Below are 24,119 nucleotides of genomic sequence, written 5' to 3' on the forward strand. Positions count from 1 at the left end.
TCTAAAAATTCATAAAGGCATATGGTGATGTAATATAGTGTGAAGCATTTATGACCCCAACATGTCCTGGCTTTGCAGTGCCTTATATTACACAGTTTTATTACCAGCCACCAGATGGAGATGTTACACTCTCTCTACATGTCAAACAATATTCTGGTATTTATGATCTGAGAACAGGTTGTTAAATGAAGTTAGACAGAAAGGACAATATTGTTTTCCTAACACTTTCTGAGTGATTAATGTAGTGTTTTTCAGTCACAACAATTTTAACACATTTTCTAAGTTTGAATCAGATCATAAACAACCTACAAAAATATGTTTATTTGTCATCATACTATACAATATAATGAGGGTGGGGGGGTATCCACCTTCATATCATCGCATACACTGACTGATTCTCCAGCAGTTATAAGACGCACAATAAAAGACTATATATAACAGCAGTGAGAAGTATGGAGAAAGCATAATGGCAGATATAACAATACAGAAAGTCATAGATGCATATGTGTGTAAAGCAAATGGATACATTTATGAAAACAAACAATAAATTATAAGCTTTTATAAAGTGCACATGAGGCTACAGTCCTGTCTCCGGTGCACACTTCAGTTAATACATCAATTTATACATACACTAATACACTAACACTCAAAAACATATGTTGAGACCAGTCATGAAGGAATGGTTCATGATTTATAAATCATTTACTCATCTTAATGTCTGTATAATTAATTTCTTGCATGAAATACTAAAGAAGAACCTAAGCAAAATGTTCACGCTGCTCATTTCCATACAAAGTGAATCTCTTTTTTAGATGAACAATTAGTTCAAATAAAATTTTAGTTAATCTATTAAAGAAATCTATTATGACACTTAAGAGGCTCTGAGAAGTGCAAACATCTATGCGAAGGCTTCAGCTAAAGAAATCTTTGGAAATGGCCTCTACAAAATTAGGGGCAGACATTAAGATACCAATGGTGCAGAGGATGGTGAACAGAGAAAAGGCCATGAGACAAAGACGGTCAATGACAGATGCTGCAAACTTCCACTCATTACACATACTCTCCTCCTCGTCTTGGTCCTGGAAGTGTTTGGCGATGTACCTAACTTCATCCAAGATTTTCGACAGTTCACTTTCTCCAGGGCCGCTACTAAAGGAAGATGCCTGAGCCCCAGGGAGCAGCACATCCTCCTCACCCGAGGCGACGAGCCGGCTGCAGATCACCCCTGAATCAGGTGAAGTGGCATAGTGAATAGTGTCCATTCCACGGAAGCCGATGTACAGCAGGTTTCCATTGGTGGACTGCGCGGCTCCAGTGCTGATGTTCAGATCCACGCTGGAGAGGCTGCAGCGCGGCTGCTTATTGTGACAAGCTGAGCGAACTCTGTCCTCACCAGGCCTCTTCATCCGCAGGAACCACGCGCACCAGTTCAACAGCACCACACGGGTCTGACAGAAAAATCAACTACTAAATAACACTGTTTTCCAAACAGTGGAAGTAATCAAAATACCATTATATTCAGCCAGATGGGTTTGTATGGTAAGAAGAAATAAAAGCAGCAATGAGATCCTCACCCATTTTGGCATTTTTCCTCCATCCGGGTCATGGTAGTGGTATTGTAATACCCAGACTGTGGCTATCACAGACAGGCCGACAATAACCATGGTGGTGGCGAAATACTGAGCTAATCAAAGGACAGACAGAATTACATTTAACAACCTAGAGAAAATCTTGCTTAAAATAAAACTTGTTTCAGACACTGAGATTAAATAAAAGAAAAATCTACTGACAGTATCTGTCGATTACCACAAATGTATTTTGACTAAATTTTGGAGTTTGTAAAACAAAAAGTAAGCAAAAATCTTTGTACCATAGATTAGTAACATATTAATGGCATCATACATTAATTTTAATACTGTGGTATATATAACCCAAAGTATTACCTGAATACCATCTGATACCATTATTGTACCATGTTCCCCCTAAATTGTTTAAGATTTACAATTTACAATTAAGTGAATTTCTTTTCATCAAGGGATTAAATTATTCCAGCTTCATAGGGTCGGTAATGTTGCAAAGTTCATTTTACTGACTGTATTCAGATGGATTGTATCAGTTACTAATCCAAGTAAGTTATTAAAGCTCTCATAAGTTCCCAATTGTTTTTGAAGTTTTACTACAAAAGTTCTAATTTACAATGATTTATAAGGCAAAGTGGTTTGACCAAATTATTCTAACACATCAATTCATTCAATTCAGTCGATCACACGTCTGACATCATTATGTACATCGTAGGTTGGCCTTACCTATTAAAGGCACAGAGTCTGAAGTTGCGGGCATTATCTCTGCTACCAGAAGCATGAAAACCGTCAGAGAGAGGAGGACTGTGATCCCTGAAAATCAAAACAAATATATAACTCCCTCATTGTACATGTGACAGACACATTTTCACATGAAACCATAAAACTGTAAACAGATAAAGAGGAAACCCAGGCTTGTTGTTTCAATCATGACAACTCTTAATAGTTTTAGAATAGACATTCTACTGGCAATAGATACACAAAAACACTGATGTGAGGATGTAAGAAGTGGAGCTGGAGGAGGTGGAGGGACAGTGTTGGGGAGTAACTAGTTTCATGTAACGGCGTTACGTAATTTAATTACAAAATAAATGTAACTGTAATCAGTTACAGTTACTAAGAAAAAATTAGTAATTAAATTACAGTTACTTATGAAATTTATAACAATTACAAAGGGGGTTACATTTTAATATTTACACACATCCACTACAGCTTATCTCTTTCCCAAATTGCACATACAGCCCATAATCTCCGCGACGCGAAAACAGTCTGGTTCGTAGAATCCAGTCATTAAAATGGAAATCAGCCTAACGCGGACGGAATATGCCACAATTTGGAAGAATAAACAAAAAGTAGGTCAGTACACTTTAATCAAAACGTGATATGGGAGTGTCTGTGAATATTAAGCCGCAAAACGACAATCTATGAATCCTGCATGTTCTGCGTGTCTGTGGATACCAGGCGCTGACTGGGGAGAACCAGGACAATTCCCGGTGGACTGGAAGACGATTTGGCCCGCTATTTTAATATTGTTATTGTATAATTGCACGCCGAATGTACATATTTCCGAATCCGCCATTCGATAATTTAATCTCTAATAAATCATGAATCGGTTAGTGTTGACTGGCAATGGTTGGGCTCGCGCGCTCTCCGCGCATCCGCCAAACGGTTTGGATCAGACTCCGAGTAATCAATGCGAGACTCGAGAGAGTGGAGTGGACTGTGGAAGAGCACAGCTGGGGAAGAAAAGCGACACTTCTGTTCAGGGTTTCAAGTGCAGGTCAGTTTCATCTGTAAAGATACTTGTAGTTTTGTCTTTGTTTACTCAGTCAAGCAACAACAGCTCATTGCTCACACTCACTCAAAATACTGTATAAACGACATCATTATTATCTATTGTAATGTTACAATAATAATTTCGCAGACAAATAATCATATTTTAGCATCGGTTTAGGGGGAGCTAATGCAGACAAAAACACAACCCTTAGGGAAATTAATTTAGCCTATATAGTATGGCACTAACCAGAGCTTAACCATGGAATTTGTAGTAAAAATAAATACAAGTGGTAATTAGTTTGCCAAAAAACTAAAATGCACTTACAAAACATGGTAAAAGTCAAATAAAAATCTTCAGTATTAAAGTCATGAGAGGATGGATGGATAATGGAAGTGAAGGTGCAGTTCAGGAGAGAACTCTTAATTATTTTGCATGTCCCTCAACCTAAGGATTTAAATCTTTTTCATGTCAGTTCCATAAACAAAATAGAGTTGTCCATGTTTCAGAATGTGTTGTTGGTGTATGAGTGTGAGATTTCCCAGCCTAATTTTTTTTCCCCCAGTCCGCCCTTCGTGGAAATGAATGGCGCAGACATGCAGTTTCATTAACTACACTAGACCAACTGAAGCTTTCAGTGTTTTCAGCCTCTGCTGCCTCAATATATAAGTATATGAACACAAACATAATCTCTAGAACTGCTGTGAGTTCATGAGCATTTGACTTATTTTGAGAAACTATCATCATATCATATACAAAGAGACAGCAGTGTTTCAAAAAGACATCAATGTTTCAGGAGTTTAGTTCGCAGAATAGGACACATGCTTATTAGATAACCGTATTTGAGTTGATGTATATGATTGTATTTTTTTATTAACTATTTATCCCCAAACCATTGTTAGATGCAGTGTTTCCTGTAGTTATGCAAATATTTGGGTTCAGAAACAGTATCTATAAACTATTTCTTTTGATTTTAAATTGGCATTGAACTTCAGATGAATCTCAAAGTAAAAGGCAATACTAAAGTCTGATTGTGTGGTGGATGTGTTCAAATGTGATCATCTTAATTCAAGTGATGAAGGATGGTGAAAATCTGACAGTATTGAGCACTACTGTAAGGTTAAACCTGCATGGTGTAAATGTTTGAAAATGATTAACACTTGCAAATAAACATTCATTAGAGATTTAGAAAAGTAATCAAAAAGTACTCAAAAGTAATTAGTTAAATTACTTTATTAAAGTAATTTAAAAAGTAACACTACTATTACATTTTAAATAGGGTAACTTGTAATCTGTAACCGATTACATTTCCAAAGTAACCTTCCCAACACTGTGGAGGGATTAAGAGGAACTCTAAAGGACCAGCTTACAGCGAACACTGAATCAGGCTATTTAAATGGTGAGCAAGCAATTAGCAACAAAATCAGCAGTGGCCATGGGCGCCATATAGGGGGGAAAAGTTAGGACAATTCCAAGGGCCCCTGACTGACAGGGGGCCCGACAAATAGGTAAAAACTAATTGTATAATTTTTATTATATTATACACTATATAAAACATCATCATTGAGTATATTTCAAATAATAATAAAATGAATGATGCCTTTGATTTTACTTATTTTGGCAATAAAAGTTAAATATCACCATTAACCAAAAAATAAAACATCCATATTGACCGACCACCCCCCTGTATCTGCATGAAATGGTTTGGCCCTGCCTTAGTGCACTCATCGGTGACGGTGTTTTGTTAGTTGCAGATCCAGCTAAAAATAATATCTGATGACGAAATTATGACGAAATTTATGTCGCGTTTTCGTTAATTAGATGATATTGGAGTATAATGTTATTTGAGGACTATTGGACATTCAAAATGCATCATATAGGCTATTGTCTTTCAAAATGTGCGTCCCTGTCATTGGATTGCGATCGGATAAGGGCCGTTTGGATATCTAGTCAGTATATAGCGCGGGATCGTGACGTGAGCGGATCACAGTAACGCAAGGCATTGTGGGATTTTAGGACACGGAGGTTACGGGAGAAGCGTATTTGTATATTTTAGAAGTAGGCTTATTCAGTTTAGAAAAACGACAGAATGGTGAACGCATGTTGCATTGTAAACTGTCATAATCGTTCTCACGATCAGCGTGGAAAACGTACAACAAATGGAGTACAATTTTTCAGCTTTCCCGCTTGAAAAAAAAACAATGGAAATCAAGTCTTAACACAACAACCGTAACATTAACTTCAATTACGAAAGAGTAACTAGATAACTTTGCAAAACTAAGTTAGCTGGCTGCATAGCTATAAAATTAAGCTATAAAGAAAGGAATCTCTATAACGTATGTAACTGTTACATTATGTATCTGTAACCGTTCATCCGATCAACTTTACACTTGAGTGTGGAGTTATTTGGATGAGCAGGTATTCAGACAACTGCAAGCACATACTAAGAAATTCTGTTTAGTTCTCTTATGGGAGTTCTCTCGTACTGCGTCTTAGCTAAGACACTACGGGAAAAGTCTCTTTTCACGAAATACTGAAGCAAAAAATTATCCTTAATTTAGAATTTTTGTAAAGCACATTTGCAGCAGTACACAGCCATAGGCGAGACGGCTTGCTCGCTCATTGGCTGCTCTGCAGCAAGTGCACAGCCTATCGAGCGCAGGCTGATGCAATATCAGACCAATAAGGGCGCTTCGCACCCTTCACGCCACTTCCCGCCGAAATGGGTGTGGCCCAACCCTATAAAAGGAGCTCGAAAAGGCTGACTCACCTGATTTTTCATCTCTTCAGCGAAGCTCACACATCGCTGGATCATGAAGGAAGCAATCGGCGTCTGATAGGCATCTCAGCGGGACGAGCCACTTCTGAAGCTGCTGGCCTTCTCCGCCTTCCACTGCCGTTCCTGCTGCGCTCTCCGGCGCACATATCCTTTCAGATCTGTTATATCCAACTGTTCTTTATGCGTGTGTGTGTGTTCGCCCTGCGACACACACTCATAAAAGAGCTTGCGTCTTTTTTAAGATGCCTTCCTGCGGCTCGTCAGAGCCCCACTCAGCGAGGGAGACCGGTACGTCATCTGTGTCTCCTGCCTGGGTGAAGATCATGCAGCGCTCGCACTCGCTAGCGGCGGATGCCCTCACTGCGAGCTGTTGCCATGGTGACTCTGAGGACTCGCTTGGCCTTTTTCTCTGAGCCTGCATTCTCCGCTGCGCTGAGGCGCCGTAAAAGCGCAGCTTCCAGCGGATTCCGGAACAGTCTTCAGCTCAACTGAGCTCGCCGGTTCGCCCTGCTTCACCGGCCTTCCCTGCGTCGCTTCCCGATGGGCAGCGCCCGCTGTTTGCCGCCGCGTCATCCGAGGAGGTCGATCTCAGGGCCGCATCGGGGGAAGAGGACACGCGCTCTCTGCTAGCTTCGGGCAGTGAGGGCTGGGCGAGCTCCGAGGATCTTGCGTCTTCTGCTCAGAAGCCCAGCAAACGAGCTGACATCGAGAAGGAGCCGAGGCGAGTGCTCACGCTGGCCGTGACGAGTCTCTGCCTCGAGTGGTCTGCACCAGCGCCCCCCCCCTCGTTCCTGGCTGGATGGTAGTTTCCTTTCGGATGTGCGTACTTCTCAAAGCCCGCCTCATTTCTTCCTGAGCTTCACGAAGAGGTGGCAAAGGCTTGGAACGCTCCATATTCAGCGCGAACTCATTCGTCTGTCTCACTAGCATTCTCCACACTGGATGATGCTAAAACAGGAACTACCAGTCACTTCCGCCGGTGGAACAGGCGATAGCGACGCACCTTTGTCCACCCTCTGCTGGACGGCGGACGAAAGCGGTGTTGCCATCTATAGCCTGCTGCATGACGTCACCTCTGCTCGCGCGAATCTTTTCTGCTGCTGAGCAGGCTGCGTCTGCACTACACACGATGGCTGCTTCATCGAAGCGCCGGTGTAGGAGTTCCGCTGTGGCCGAGCTCTCACCCAAGCGCGCCGCTGTGTCAGTTCCAGGAATTGTGACTGTCTCAGCGTTTTCTGCAACGCGCAAGCCTGCACAGTTGCCCGCTTGCCTGCACACAAAAGCCGTTATCACAACAGCTTCAGCAACGCAGCTCGAGACCCCCGTTCCTGTATGGATGTGAGGATGGTTTCTGTAAAAACGAAACCCGTGCACGTTCGTCCAGCCACGGCCGATGGTGCTATAAATGTAGTGACGATGCCCACTCCTCAGTGCCCATCTCCACATGTAAGCACAGCCCTGCACACAGGGCTCGCACCTATAAGATCGACTCAGATCGGTCACGCGCACCACATAGTAAACGTGCCCACTCCTCAGTGCCCACAAACACTATGTCACACACTGCGCGTGGCTTCTGTAAAAACGAAACGAGTTCTCTCCGCTGCGGCGCGACCGTTTCGCTCAGAGAATGTCAGAGGATGCTGGGTCTCATGGCCTCAGCATCTCCAGTTCTGCAGTTCGGCCTGCTCCGCATGCGCCCCCTGCAGTTCTGGCTGAAAGCGCAGGTACCGTGCGGTGCGTGGGTATCTGGTCGACTGCGTCTCAAGGTCAATCAGAGCTGCGTTACAGCCCTGAAACCCTGGACAGCAAACGACTGGTACCAATCAGGTGTAAACCTGGGGACTTCCTCGAAAGTGAAGATGGTGTCGACGGACGCCTCCACTTCGGGATGGGGAGCGCTGCTCGAGGGCAGACCGTCCTTTGGCCTGTGGTCAGAACGGGAAAAGCTCCAACATATCAACTGTCTGAAAATGCTGGCAGTGGAGAACGCGCTGACGCGCTTTTGTCCCCGAATCAAGGGCCGCCACGTCTTAGTCCGTTCGGACAACATGTCTGTGGTGTCCTACATAAATCGCCAGGGCGGTCTCGGGTCCCGAAACCTGTACAGGCTGACGGAACGCCTCCTGGTTTGGGCTCAGCGCAACTTGCGCTCGCTGAGGGCAGTTCATGTGCCTGGGCTACAGAATCAGGGTCCAGACAGGCTGTCCAGAAACAACATTCCCACGGGTGAATGGTCTCTACACCCGCAAACAGTCTGGCTGTTGTGGGAGAGATTTGGCAGGGCGGAGGTTGACCTCTTCGCGTCCCACGAAAACGCTCACTGCCCCGCGTTCTTTTCCAAGAACGAAAGCGCGCTGTCACGGAGATGGCCGTGCTGCCCGCTTTATGCTTTCCCTCCCGTCTCCCTCCTTCCGCAGGTGATAGAACGGGTGAGTGAAAATGAGATGTTTAATACTGCTTGTAGCACCTTTTTGGAAGAACCAACCATGGTTCCCAGATTTGATGCGGTTAGCAGACATCACCCCGTGGCCAGTTCCGTTGAGGAGGGACCTCCTCTCGCAGGCCAGGGGCTCGATTTGGCACCCTCAACCGGAGTTGTGGTCCCTCCATGTGTGGGCGCTCAACGGTTACCCGCTGATCTCTCAGTGGTCACTCAGGCTAGAGCTCCGTTGACACGACGGCTGTATGCCTCGAAGTGGTCGGTGTTCTCCAGCTGGTGTACAGCTCGGGGATGTTCACCCCTTAGTTGTGAGGTGACGGAGGTTCTCTCCTTCCTACAGGAGCTGTTGGATAAGGGCAGAGCCCCATCCATGCTCAAAGTTTATGTGGCGGCCATCGCAGCGTTTTCTGAAACAGCGCTCGGTCAGTCAATAGGAAGGAACGATTTGGTCATCTGCTTCCTTAGAGGAGCTAGGAGGCTGAATCCTCCCAGACCTCCGTCAGTCCCTATATGGGACCTCGCGGCGGTTTGGGAGGCCATGAAGGGTCCCCCTTTTGAGCCTATCCAATCGATTATCCTCCAGCATCCAGCGGCGTTCAAGACGGTATTCTTGTTGGCTCTCGCTTCAGTGAAGCGTGTGGGTGACCTGCACGCGATCTCGGTGAGCCAGTCGTGCTTGGAGTTTGGGCCTAATGACTCAAGGGTCATACTCAAACCTAGGCACGGTTATGTGCCAAAGTCCCTCAACACGCCGTTTCGGGCTCAGGTTATTGCCCTGTCTGCCCTGTCGGTGTCAGGAGAGGATGGAGACTCGAGTCTTCTTTGCCCTGTTAGGGTTTTAAGAGCTTATGTGTCTCGCACCGCTGTCTTTCGACAGACCGAGCAGCTGTTTGACTCGTTCAGTGGACGTTCCAAGGGAATGGCTGTTTCAAGACAGACTCTATCCAGATGGATAGTTGACGCCATAGCGTTAGCTTACACTTCCAGGGGCCGTCAGTGCCCACTGGGCGTCAGAGCACACTCCACGAGGGGCGTCGCCTCGTCGTGGGCGTGGTAAAACTGGGATCCCCTTGCAGGATATATGTATGGCGGCAGGTTGGGCCTCGCCGTCTGCATTTATCAGGTTCTATAACCTGGAGGTTCCCGCCTTGCAAGCAAGGCTGCTGTCGGTATAGCCGAATCAGGGCCCTGATGGGGATTCTGAGTTCGTGAGCATTATGCACTGCCGACTGTTATATGGGCAGTATTGCGTAAGACCCGCATTGCCACATTGGTCAGGCCTTGCCTCGACTGTGTGATGTTGTATTGCCGCGTCTACGGGTGCTGCTAGATATGGGACGGAGGGCTCCCCCTCCTCTCCTGTCCTGGACTCTCTGTGAGTCCCTCGGTCGACTGTGCACTGTAAATCCTGGGCGTTGCTTCAGGTTTATTGGTGTGTGATCCCTGCGCGCACAGCGTTTTACATGAGGTTCCCGTAGCGTCTTAGCTAAGACGCAGTACGAGAGAACTCTCGTAAGAGAACGTACTCGGCTACTAACGTAACCTCGGTTCTCTCTAGAAGAGGGAACGAGTACTGCGTTCTCTGCCGTGCGTACGATTCACTCTGGTTCGCTTAGGCAATTAAATAAATCAGGTGAGTCAGCCTTTTATAGGGTTGGGCCACACCCATTTCGGCGGGAAGTGGCGTGAAGGGTGCGAATCGCCCTTATTGGTCTGATATTGCATCAGCCTGCGCTCGATAGGCTGTGCACTTGCTGCAGAGCAGCCAATGAGCGAGCGAGCCGTCTCGCCTATGGCTGTGTACTGCTGCAAATGCGCTTTACAAAAATTAAAAATTAAGGATAATTTTTTGCTTCAGTATTTCGTGAAAAGAGACTTTTCCCGTAGCGTCTTAGCTAAGACGCAGTACGAGAGAACTCTCGTAAGAGAACGTACTCGGCTACTAACGTAACCTCGGTTCTCTCTAGAAGAGGGAACGAGTACTGCGTTCTCTGCCGTGCGTACGATTCACTCTGGTTCGCTTAGGCAATTAAATAAATCAGGTGAGTCAGCCTTTTATAGGGTTGGGCCACACCCATTTCGGCGGGAAGTGGCGTGAAGGGTGCGAATCGCCCTTATTGGTCTGATATTGCATCAGCCTGCGCTCGATAGGCTGTGCACTTGCTGCAGAGCAGCCAATGAGCGAGCGAGCCGTCTCGCCTATGGCTGTGTACTGCTGCAAATGCGCTTTACAAAAATTAAAAATTAAGGATAATTTTTTGCTTCAGTATTTCGTGAAAAGAGACTTTTCCCGTAGCGTCTTAGCTAAGAGGCAGTACTCGTTCCCTCTTCTAGAGAGAACCGAGGTTACGTTAGTAACCGAGTACGTTTTTTCAGGCAAACCAGCCCATGAAATGCTGGAGTGTCATCCTGACTGGGTACCATCATTACACCTTGGCCACACAGAAGTCAAAACAACACACACACAGCGTTTTAACCGGAGGACGAAGAGACAGCAAGCTGCACAGAGGTCACAGGTGGATGATGCTGCACCTCCAGATGAAGCTGCACAGAGGTCACGGGAGGATACCAACAGAGAACAGCAGGAATGCAGTTTTTGTAGCCACAGGCGTGCTGAAATTAACCGCTTGCTGAAGGAGAACAGGATACTGAAGAAAGAGCTCTCCCAAAAGAAGATGGATGAGCATTTCTTTAAAGATGATGATGTGAAGGTAAAGTACTACACTGGGCTTCCATGTTTTGCTTTTTTGATGGGCGTGCTGCAGCAGCTTCTTCTTTGCCTGCCACAGACTGTCCGAAAACTTTCGCCTTTTCAGATGCTCGTCTTAACTCTGATGCGCCTGAGGCTGAATCTGCCAATCCAGCACATTGCACACATCTTCTGCATAGGCCGAAAGACTGTTTCCACCACGTTCAGAGACACCATAGCTACAATGTTTACACACCTTAGCCCTTTGGTGCACTGGCCTGAGCGACATTGCTTGCAAGGTAGTATGCCACATCAGTTTGTTGAGGCTTTTGGCAGTCGTGTTTCAGTTATTGTGGACTGCTTTGAAATTAACATTGAGAGAGCATCAAATCTGAAAGCTAGAGCACAGACATTATCTCATTACAAACACAGGCACACCCTCAAGTATCTTATTGGCATTACACCACAGGGAGCTATCTCTTTCATTTCCAAAGGATGGGGAGGTCGTGTCAGTGACAAGCATGTGACTGAGAACAGTGGTCTTCTAAATAAATTATTACCCGGAGACTTGGTGTTGGCAGATCGGGGATTTGACATCAGGGACAGCGTCGGATTTATGTGTGCAGAAGTGAAAGTCCCTGCATTCACAAGAGGACGCTGCCAGTTGGATGCAAAAGATGTTGAGGAGACAAGGCAGATAGCTCACCTCAGGGTCCATGTGGAGAGGGTGATTGGATGTGTACGCAACAAGTACACCATACTAAATGAGACAATACCTGTGAGCATGGTGCTCCCATGTGAAGACGAGGACATTATTTTCCTTGACAAGATTGTGTCTGTGCCTTGACTAATATGTGCCCTAGTGTTGTCATGAAACCATAAAACATGCCATAAACCTTATGAACTGCATATGTTGCATACCATGTGTTAAAGTTAACCATGTGTTATTAAAGTTAATAGTTATTTAGCCTACCCCACATAACTTCACCTTCAAACAGCTTCATGTTTAACTGCTTCTTTTTTCTCTATTTTATTTTTTCTTATTCTTTACATTGTCTAGTTTTTTTATTGTATTGCCTCCTTGAAATGTATTCTAACTGTTTTAATCTGTAAGGTGTCCTTGAGTGCTATGAAAGGCACCCACAAATAAAATGTATTATTACTATTGTTATTATAAATGATGGAATAAATGATGGAAAACAATGTCGATTCTAAATCTTTTTATTTGTGTCACATAACATGAACTTAGTGCAATGCTGAAGTAAATATGGTAAGTAAATAAGTAATTATAACAGGACTTGCACAGTAACAATGTAGTGCAAATATAACAGTGAATGGATAGACTTCCAAAATGCGAACTAGCGATCTGAAACAATGGCCTCAGCACCCGAAGGGGCAGGGATGAGGTGAAAAGACGTCCCGTTACAGCGCGCATACAGCACAACAGTCCTAATGTTTATCGTGTAGACTGTAGAGTATCTTACGTAAGTACAGTAGGTTATGGATTAAGTGAACGTGAACAGGTGTGTGAAAACTGAATGTGTGTCAGTATTTAATCCATGCAGAGGGGGCCCAGATCGATTTTTTGTCATGGGGCCCAAAATTCCTGGCAGCGCCCCTGACAGTGGCCAATCTGCTTGTGCCCCACAGTAAATTATGTGATTGCTAGCAGTTTGCATGTAAAGGAGCTACAGTATCAGCTCGAGCCATCTAGAGTTTCATGACTGAATTAAATATAGTATGTCAGTTTCAAACAACCAGTACAAACTAAATCAGTACATTCTATCCATCTAATATGTGGTTACTGTCCAAAAATTGACCCACTATGAGAAATGTTCTCTTGGAGTAAAAAGTGTGGCAGCTAGCCCCAGTCTCCACTACATAAGTGGCTACTGTCAAAGTGATGAAAGAGAATGCAAAAAAGCTATTAAGTCTTAAGCAGGGTTAAGTCTTAATTTGGTTACCAGAAAATAGCTTCCTTCAGTGCACTACTTAGATTAAAAATTAAGCAGAGCTATATAAAATGAAACTTCAGTGTACGTTATCATACAAAGACGGCTAATTGCTGGTATTTAGAGTATTGATCTTGAGTAACTCACAGAGGAACAGCCAATGACTCACTCTGTGGAAAGTAATGTTGGCAGTCTCATCCCACTAATACCATTTAGGAATGACAAAATGAAAAAATAAAATAAATTGTGTTCTGCTGTGACTTCAGGTTCGGTCTCTTCCAGAGCGTTCCCTCATTCACTGTGGCAGCATCCTCTAAATCCAGCAGGCATTTGGCCTTCAGAGCTCTCCAACTGCATTAATCACTGAGGCGATCTTTGGCAAGTTATCAATCTTACTTCACGCCACTTACAGTAGCTTACAGGGATTTCGGCATATATTGTGTGCCTGTGCCAAACTGAATTTCATATGATGTTGGCTTAAATGGGGATATTTCACTAAGTCAGCAAAAAAAAAAAAAAAAAGGACGGATGGAGAGGTTCGCTGGTGTGAGAAATAAAATTAATGGTTTTTAAAATGGCAAACTTGACATTTATGCACTTCTGGTTATGACAGAGGCTGGTCATGCTTAACTCCCATAATAACCTTTTAAAGGTGAAGTGTGTACAATTTTCTTCCATGTCTTGCCACTTTCTCAAAAGAAGACAATTCTAGCCAAGGAAGTTACAGAAAACATTACATTTCAAACTAAATGCAGATATGTAAATTAATACAATAATGAATACAGTTAACTATTATTAACATAAAAATTACAACGACATCACTTTATAATCATATTTAACATTAGCATTTTAAAACGATGACAAAGGCACTAAGTGTGTAGCTCACCAAGAGAGATCTTCTCGCCTGAGTCAGCAGGCAGCAGGAAGACCAGCAGGGCCAGAGTAGAGATGAGCACACAGGGGATAAGCAGATTTAGACCGTAGTATAGCGTCCGTCTCCGCATCACCACTGTGAAAGTCACATCTGGGTACGGCTCCTTGCAGCAGTCATAGAATCTCTCATTCCGCCGACCTGGAACCTCTGTGTAACATATAACTGGCAACGTTAGAAAATTTATGTTTTGTGCAATTACCATTCAACACTGTTACTGTTCATTCACATTGTTTGCAAAAACAATATATTGTGCTTAAAACTGCCATAACTAGCAAATGCACACACTTGTGTCCTGGTTCTGTTGTGAACACACATCAAAGACTGACATGGAAGAGAAGAAATTGTTGAATTAAGCCATTATTTTCTTTGCACACAAAATTTATTTTGGTAGCTTCATAACATTAAGGGTGAACCACTGATGTGACAAGGATTATTTTTATAATGTCCTTACTAAGTTTCTGGGCCTTGAATGTGTCAGTTGCGTTACTGTCTATGCAGAGTCAGAAAACTTTCGAGTTTCATCAAAAATATCTTTTTTATATTTGTGTTCTGAAGATGAACAAAGGTCTTATGGGTTTTGAACGGCATACTAAAGTACTTATTACTGAAATAAAAAACCTGTGTGCAATTTGAATGTATTGTTTCTGATACTTAATTAAGCCCAACAAAAGGTTACTTAAGCATGATTTCAAATGTATTTTAATATAAAACGTATTAAAATTGCACAGTGCACTTTGTAAATGAAAAAAACAGTAATGTGTACTCTCTTTTTTATTTTTAAGTGGGCTTTCAACAATATTATCTATGAGTATACATATATATATATATATATATATATATATATATATATATATATATATATATATATATATATATATATATATATATATATATATATATATATATATATATATATATATACATATATATATATATTGAGATTTTAAGCACACTAGAAGTCTACTAAAATACTGTATGTGTTTAAAACAATAAAATACTGATTGACTCTTCTAACCCTCATGGTATGTTCCATCATTTTGACTTGGAAAATATTTTCTTTTCCAAAAAATACTAGTTAAGAATATTGCATTGGAATAAAACTTACTGAAACAGGGTGGTCCTTGTCAAAAATGGCTGTCCTACAAAAAAGATTTCTTGCAAATCTCTCAATATGCTATGCTAAATTATTACCAAATATTTACTTTTTTTATCCACTTGTTTTCCATTCAGTTAGCAAAGGGTTTTGTATTTCTTTATGGAAATGATTGAGCCTCATTGATCTGCACTGTAAATAAAAATCCGTAAAATATACGGTAAAAAACAGGCAGCTGAATTATACCGTAAAAAATATGGTAACATAATTTTAGGTTTAACGGTTTTACGTTAAATTTACAGTTTAATACCGTAATTTAACTGATATAATGTGAATATACCATTTATTGAAGTACTGAAATCTGTTTTGTACCTTTGTAATACACTGATAACCACCAAAAGCAGGTGGTGATGAGAAAGTAGTGTGATGAAACAAAGCCCATCACAAGTAGCTTTTAAATAATAAGATACATAGAAGGTGCACAGTGTCATTCACACAGACACTAAATACCATCAATGCAATAAACATTAAACAACATTATATGTAACATACAACCCTAATAAACATAACAGATGAGAAAAAATGAAGAAGAAACATAGTTATTTCAAAGAAAACACATCTAATTAAAAAAACATTTTGAAAAGCAACGCAACGAGAATTCTGGGAACGTCAGTTTACTGAAATAACCGTTAACCATTTAACAGGTTTGTACTGTAGTATTTTCACAGGTTTTTATTTTTATTTTTTTACAGTGTGAGCCTCTGTTTCTCAGTTATCCATAAATTACTCTTTTTTTTATTTTATTTTTTTTATACTCCAAAACTGAGGTGCATAAGTACAGATCAATAAGGCATATGACCATCAGATAAAAAAAAAAGCAATACAAAACCTGTTGTGATTGAAAAAAATGTCACAAAAAGTCTGAATACAAGATTTGGTGATAACATATAGCATTATGAGAGACTGACAAGCAATTTTCGAAAGGCTGGACACTTTTAACCAGGAACACCAAATTAAGTAATGGATTTTTCGGCATAGCATAAGAGTTAATAGTGCGCATTATAATGTGTAATGTATATCACCCTACCCACAAGGTCCCACTCTCCATTTGCAATATATCCTGTGACGTCAGCATCAATCATCTGCAGGTCCAGAGACCATCCCCCATACGTCCAGGAGCCAAACTTCAAATCACACCTCTGAAGATCAAAGGGGAACCAGCGAACATCGATGTGGCAGGTGCTTTTGAATATCCCTGCGAACAGAAATGTGAACTGACTGATGTGGAACCGTATTAGTGGAGAGTAATAAAGCCCTTAAAAAGTCATTATATTAACAACTATAAAAAATACTTGACGTTAATCATCATAATTATGAGTAATATTACTTTGTCATATAAGAGAACTTAGAAAATTCGATTTCTATAAACCATAATGGTGATGAAAATGAACATCTGGGGAACTTTTCAATAAGACGAACATAAATTGAAGGTGCCACTAAAGACATACGCATGTAATTTAGCTCAAACCATTGATTGTTTAATACATCTTCCCTCTATGTTTCATTGCTTTCTTTTGCCATTAAGCATAATAGGCTTCTGACAAAGCTTTATGGAGGTTCAAGAGAAGGCAATCTCTTCAATGTCACTACAAAAAGAATTTAGTGCAAGCTCACTGCCTGGACTACATCCACTCATGAAATGTTTATCTCAGGATAGAGGCTGCTTCAGCTTTCAAAGCAAGAAACAGGAGGAGAAAAGTAAATGATGTACAGTATTAGAGGTGAATGCTGCTCAGGGAAATCTCCATTCACATCAAATAGTTTGTCAGGAAGGCATACCTACAAGGAAAAGTTATATGTAGCTCTCCATATTAGCATAACATATTTGCTGATTTTGCATAATATAAATGAGTTTAAAGGTGCACTATGCATTTTTTTTTATGTTGTAGGCTAACACAAAAGTGGTTTTGGATTGTACTGATATTAATGATGCTGATGCAGCATCTTGCCACAGGAAAGCTTTTTAGTTTGTCACACCATTGCATAAATACCCTATTTGTCAGCCATATAAATTTTACTTCCGCAACCAGAAGTGTCCTATAATTGGACAGTTATCGAGATAAATCGAGTAGTGGAGTACATCTCAACTTGGCTGCCTTCACCAAGTAATTGCAACTTTATATATTGAAACTGTGACTAAATTTAGATTCTGACTTTCTTTTTTTGTAATTGCGATTTTAATTTTGCAATTTTATACTTTATCTTTCAACTGTGACTTGGTCCAGAGTCTGATTATAATACGTGTTTTTTTTTTTTTACTCTGATCTGAAAAAGGCTTTCATAGCAATCTTCTCCTTGTAGAATACTTTTTTTTTTTTTTTTTTTTCAGATCAAGTGGGCAAAATGACTTGTGGCATCATAAACATCTGAAAAGTACCTGGTGATAGGTACTGGCAGGCACCAGAGGAATTCACCAGCACATTAGTATGAAACGTGGCATCAAACCTTTCATCAGCACTGTGAGGAACACAAGAATCATTTTAACTAAAAAGAACACCACAATGATTTATGAACATTAACACTTCCGATTAGTCCAATACAAATAAATGCATTTCATCTACACTGAATTATTTTGCACCACTAATGGCTGTGCAGAAACTACTGAATTTCAGGGAAATGACAAATCAAAATTGCCTTGTGCCATGCTCAGGTTTATGTTCCAATTATGTAAATGTGTTTGCCTAAATTCATTCTCATTCAGATAGTGGAGGCATGTTTGAGAATATAGAATTCAGTTTTAGAAATTCACATAGAAAGGACCACAGTGGGCCAGGCTGCTAAACCAACATAACCAAGATTCACTAACAAAATGAATGCTTCTTCAATAAATAAATATACCAGTAGATGCATTTTAGATTCACTGACTTGATTCATTTGACCTCAACATATAGTGGCAAACACTTCATCTTGTGTGGCAAATTCACTTGAAGCTGATTCTTTACCGTCTGCTCACTGCTTTTCCAATAGACAGTGACAGATTAGGCCAAACCTTTGTTTTCCATGTTGTAGTGCAAACTCAGTGTCCATTTACTGTTACCAGCACTTTTGTTTCCCAGGCAATTTACAAAATCGTTCCCTAACAGGGTTTTAATTTCTAAAGGTATATGTTTGGTTTCTATGGAACACTTTTTTTGATAAGCTATATATATATATATATGTATATATATATATATATATATATGGGTTTATCGATTACTATCTGTGTGAAGATAACAAACCTGTTATACAGTAAGATGTCAGGCTTCCAGATCTGACTGTCAGGAAATCGTACACTCGTCACTCCGGGATATTCAGACATGTTCCAGTGAAGATAGTAGTCATACCAGTACTAAAATAAAGAGAAGATCACTTCATCATTGTCAGTCAGGAATAACAAGGCAGTTTATGTATGCTTGGTGCAAACTGAATTAAGCATGATATTAACTTGAATTTGAACATCAGTCTCTGTATACATAGATTTCTTTAAGCGTTAAATATGTCAAATAATCATCAGAATCTAAAGAGGTTACATGCACATACAAGAAGATACACAAAGGTTTCTTTGAGGAGAAATTTTATGAAGCTGTATACATGGAACATGAATTATAATTCACAATTCATTCAATTTTTGTTCTGTAAATGATATGCAATTTATATTTCCTGACTGCTGAGATCTTTAAATGCAGTTAATAAGGTTTTCATAAGCACACTGGTGCTGGTGTACAGCATTAACCAAGGACAGCATTTGAAGGACTCTCGTGGAAGCAGAGTCAAATCCATTGCATTACCTTCACAGTTATTAACATTCAGCTATTAATAACAGACCCACAGAAGTCTTACGAGTCACATTAAAGGAACTTGACCGTTAACTGCATTGCTGGTGAGCGGTCTGTCAGACAGCGACAAGTGTTGGTGTCTTACCAGCTGCAACCAGATGTTGGTTGTAAGCACTTGATTCTTCTCGTCCTGTCGATGGACAAAGATGCATTCTCATGAAAACACTGAATAGATGATTAAAGAACTACTTCCAAAACAAGTTTTAATGGTAAATTGTAATCCCTAAGACACAATGCTTTAGCATACTGTTAAAAAGAGGAAACATGTTAATTACAATTAGATTGAAATGTATTATTGAAATGTAGACTGCCTTCTTAATCATTTCATAATCACTTTTTATTTTTTAAATGTGGTTAAAGTGTGAAGCCGAATATACTGACATTCATTCATGTTATATAATTTCTATTAAACCTTGAAAGTAATGTATTTAAATGTATTTGTAATTTATTGTTCATGGTAATACTTTTTTAGGGTGTGTTAAGCGTTTCATCTTTTATAATTGAATTAACTTACCACATCCATAATCTGCATGAGACTGAAGCTGAAATACACAGTGAGTGATTGTGTGTCATTGAACACAGGTCTCTCCAGCGGGTTATAGTCTTTCATCAAGTCTCTGTAAAGTCTCCTCTGATGCTCTCCCTGAAGTGACACTGTCAGAGAATGAACAGTGTTACACGGTTGCAGAGTTTCACCTCCAGTCATTCTGCACTGTGAACTGCTTCCAGCGTGCAGTGAATGAGATATTTAGGAAAACGCTTGCAAATCAACAGAGGCAGCTGTTCCAGCTCATTTGGATGTACGCGTATTGATCTGAAACCCAGCTTTTCTGCTGGGTTTCAGCGATTAAATCTCCACCAGGAAGTCTGACTGATTGGACTCAACCACTTTCCTTAAGTATGCATCTAACTCCCTGTTTGAACTATTTTTAACCTTTTTCCAGATTTGAACAGCAAACAGCTTAGAGAACTTGATGTAACTCATCAATGAAGATATTATGTTATAGATGTTAAAGTACTTTTTGTATGTAAAATGATGGTATACATACATGTGCAAATGTCAACTGCCAACATAATGACCTAACATTTGATCGGATTTCGATACTGTCCTTACCTATTAACCTGAATTGGCATTCTGGCCTGTATCCTCAAATAAACAAGCCTCAAACCAAAACATCAATTTTAATCGATGACACAGTAGCAGCTGAAATATTGAAATCCAAATACAGCAGACATGTAACACTAATCTTACAAGTAAGCAGGAAATATTATTGAACAGTCTGACTTAAAATAACTTAAATAAAGCAAAAGAGAAAAAAAGCCAATAATTTAACAAAGTTATGGATAATAATTAAATATCCATTAGGTTTCTTACCACTCCATAGGCAGGTTGTGGTGGTAAAATAAAGAGTATATTTCCAAATTCCCATGTTCCTATGAAAGTTAAATTGCAGTAATGAATAGAAAAGCTCTAGGTGATGTAGGTTTCAGTGTCGTAAAGAGACTTTCTCAGCGTCCCGCAGGCAGAAGTGAATACAGTCTCATGCAGCAGCATCAACAAAAGGCAGAATGCCCCGCCTCCTCCAGCACTACATGTTTTAGTCTCTCTCTCTCTCTCTCTCTCTCTCTCTCTCTCTCTCCCATAAAAAATCCTGCTAGAATCAAAGAATAGAACTGAAAACTGCAAAAACTAAAATTCAATCAATCAATCAATCCTTGAAAAAATTGTGTTTTCAGTCTAATTTCTAACTTTATCCAATTCATCCTCTAAGTAATAAAAAAAGAGTAGGAGTGAGAATAGCTCTACTTCTCTTTATTTGTATATTTCATTAAATATGTTACCACTGTGGAAATTATAAAAAATAAAAAAAGGTTATGTACTACAGTGCAGAACACTGGTATCCCAATCCACACAAAGCTTCAGTGACTCTCAGACACTCTTTTATCTCCTACAGTTCCTGGTGCTGCATTTGGTGGGAAATATAGGAGCAGAGACTTGGCAGATACCTCACTGCACTGAACACCGAGCCAGCCAGAATAAGCTCTGCAACTTGCTGCTCAGCACGTTAAGAACAGACATCTTAAAGGTGCACTCTGTGATTTTTTTTTGCTCATTAAAAAAGCTTTAAACATAAAGAAATTAATAGCAGTGTTTAAAAAAAAATGTTTTTTCATGGAGCCGCTCACCTCATGCCCTCATGTGCTTATGACTTATCACATCTATGCAAACAGGTTGTGTGGAAGTATGCAAATACATATGTTGACAGGCAGGTACAGTACTGTAGGACAGAAAGTTTGGACAGAATAATCTTTTTATGGACCTATGCTTCCTTAGACTAAATACGTATAGATGGTTTCATCAGACGCATGTTCGAGGGCATGAGGCCAGAAGTTAACTCATGGTCTGTGTTTGTTTATCGTCTGGCTGGTGGATAGTAATATGGTGCCGATTACAAACATAGTTAAAGTTAAGGTGTCTATTATCAGACACTTTTGCTAGTGGAATAAATAAATCATGGCTGGCTGCGAATAGACCACTTCTATTTAAAAAAAGAACGATTCTGCAGCAAAGTACAGTGTAAAGGAAAAGGAGTTGGTCCTTTGCCTCTTGTGGAGGCTGAGACAGGAACATTTGGAGATCAGAAAGTAGATTGCAGAACAGAAAAAGGGGAAATTCAGGATAGGAGCATTTGTCACTTCTGGGGCCAGCCTTGTGCTAGGATCAGCTCCCATTGCTGGCAGAGAAAACAAATGTTTACAGTGAGTTGGTGGCATAGGTGGAGCATGGGTGGGTGAGGAACATTCAGATTCTTGAGCTGAAGCGGACGATGGATGGCAGAGCTGGAATGGATTGAGGAACGGAGAAAGGATTGGAGAGTGAGATCCACTGGGGATGAGGACTGAAGCACAGGTCTTGTTTTCTTTAAAAAAGAAGCTCTGGGTGTTTAGACACATCCAACTCTCTCAAAGCTACAGTGATTTTATTATTTATAAAAAAAAAATACTGGATGCATACATTGAAGAATTATTGAACAGTATTTTGTAAGGTGCTCACTAAGCAGAAAGAAATAAAATTAGACCAAGTGGCCTTTCACCACGTCTTTGAGCTGGGAACGATGATATAGGCCTACCCTTTTACTAGCACTCTGACAACTTTTAACCCCACAAAGGCAGCGAGCGAATATGGACTATTTTTATTTCATCATGCTGGATCAATTCCCAGCAGATGGACAGATGGCCAATGTATCAGCATGAAATGTACAGGCCAGATTAAATGCTATTTTCTGTGATGTCACACCTGAGCCCTCTCATATCACCATCATACAGTCGCATCTCATGCACTTTAGTGTTAGCCCCCTCCAAAAGCTTTAGCAATTACAGAAAATTCAATAACTGTTTCTATGAACATGTCTGAAGCATGATAATGTCACCTAGAAAAATGGCACTTAACATGAACAGTATTAGAAAGAGCACAGCTGTAAAGTCTGACAGACTTCATTCGAATAAAAATCTTTAACAAGTTAGGTTCTTATCTTACCTTAATTAATTAATTAATTAATACATAAAGCACAAATAAACACAACAAAAGATTACCACTCTGCTGTACATAAGAGAAGATAAGAAAAAAAAAACTTAACAGAAATAAAAATTAATAAAAAGGGTAATTTTGTTAAAATAAGTTCATGTATTATGATGACTTAAAGTCAAGGATAAAAATTTAGTTTTTTACTTAGATTTAAACTCCACTCACCTCTCAGCTTCAGTCTTGATCTTGGATAGGACAGAGAATTATCTCTGTGGATTGCAAGCATATGACCGACTTATTCAAGTTTAAATTATCTTGGTTTAAAAAGAGGTGCCAGACCATTTAGGGATTTAAAAACAAGCAACAGGGCTTTAAATTCAGCCCTATAATGCACTGGCCACCGATCGATATGTTCAAGCTACGAACACCACTTAAATATCTGGTTGTGGCATTTTGAACCATTTTAAGCCATGACACGAAGACCTAGGATAATCCCAGTATATAAGGAACTACAATAGTCCAAACGAGATCAGACAAAAGCATGCATGACTCTAAAACAATCAAATTCAATTAAAAATACTTTAAATATAGGGGATGAGTTTAGACATTTTTGTTTATGTATATAGAATTTCGCCAGCAATATGAATAAATTAACAATGTATTCAAGACCTTTGTTTACATTATTTTCATAGTACATAATAATATCCTTTAAAGAAAAATAGTATTTATCGTTTACAAGAGAAAAAATGAAATCTGCCAATTCCTTCCAAAACTTTTGGGAAATTTTACAATCAAAAAACAAAAGTGTTAACACCTCTTTCTCATTTTTACAAAAAGAACATAAATCATCAATATCAGAATATCTTGAAATTATTGATTTAACAGGGTAGATGGTATGCAAAATTTTTAAATGTATTTCTTTAGTTTTGTTATAAATACAATATTTAAATGGGATTAACCAAGCAGTCTTCCAATTAATATTATCAATAATAGAGTTCCAAAAACATTTTCCACTTGGTGTTATTTTATTTTGTTTTTGGAAAATAGTGTAAATATGCTTGTTATTGCATATTTTACCAATCAGTTCAAGACCGTTTAAAATTAATTTTGGTTTTGTCCTTACTATAGAGTTGTAGTGAATATGACTTTTAACCAGATGTACAAGAGTAGGAGGAATAGCTTTAATGACCAAATTAAATTCCTTAAAATGCACAGGGAAATTGTGGATTCGCATAAATTGTTCATAAGTTAAAAGATTTCCAAAATTATCAAACATATTAATCAGATGATTAATATCCCTGTTAAACCAATTTCTTAAAAATAAAGATCTATTGGCACTCGTTATATTGATATTATTCCATATGAAGGCAGTGAAGGAGGAGAGAAATTGTGTGAGTAGCAAATTTTCCATGCTAAAAGCACTTGCTGGTGGAATTTTGACAATTTAAGAGGGAGTTTAGAAATATTAAAGTCACAA

General features: G+C 40.1%; 1 protein-coding gene across 1 annotated transcript; it reads right to left on the minus strand.

The window, feature by feature from the left end:
- Positions 1–247: 247 nt before the first annotated feature.
- LOC132115157 (neuronal acetylcholine receptor subunit alpha-7-like) lies at positions 248–20,661 on the minus strand. Its single transcript, XM_059523558.1, has 10 exons — positions 20,492–20,661; positions 19,631–19,770; positions 19,202–19,246; positions 18,520–18,629; positions 17,679–17,758; positions 16,329–16,496; positions 14,101–14,295; positions 2,307–2,393; positions 1,575–1,684; positions 248–1,448 (listed from the first exon to the last, which is right to left on the minus strand). The coding sequence occupies exons 1-10, from the start codon at positions 20,544–20,546 to the stop codon at positions 912–914; spliced, it is 1,527 nt and encodes a 508-aa protein (XP_059379541.1). The 5' UTR covers positions 20,547–20,661; the 3' UTR covers positions 248–911.
- Between the last annotated feature and the right edge of the window lie 3,458 nt (positions 20,662–24,119).

This window comes from Carassius carassius, chromosome 3, assembly GCF_963082965.1.
Source record: "Carassius carassius chromosome 3, fCarCar2.1, whole genome shotgun sequence".
NCBI classification, from domain to species: domain Eukaryota; kingdom Metazoa; phylum Chordata; class Actinopteri; order Cypriniformes; family Cyprinidae; genus Carassius; species Carassius carassius.

Excerpts from the sequence above, each read along its gene's own strand:
- LOC132115157 (XM_059523558.1), bottom strand. The coding sequence starts at position 20,546 with ATGGGAATTTGGAAATATACTCTTTATTTTACCACCACAACCTGCCTA. Across the intron at positions 19,771-20,491 it reads CACAACCTGCCTATGGAGTG|TGTCACTTCAGGGAGAGCAT; the intron begins GTAAGAAACCTA and ends ATTCTCTGACAG. Across the intron at positions 14,296-16,328 it reads TGGAGAGTGGGACCTTGTGG|AGGTTCCAGGTCGGCGGAAT; the intron begins GTAGGGTGATAT and ends TATGTTACACAG.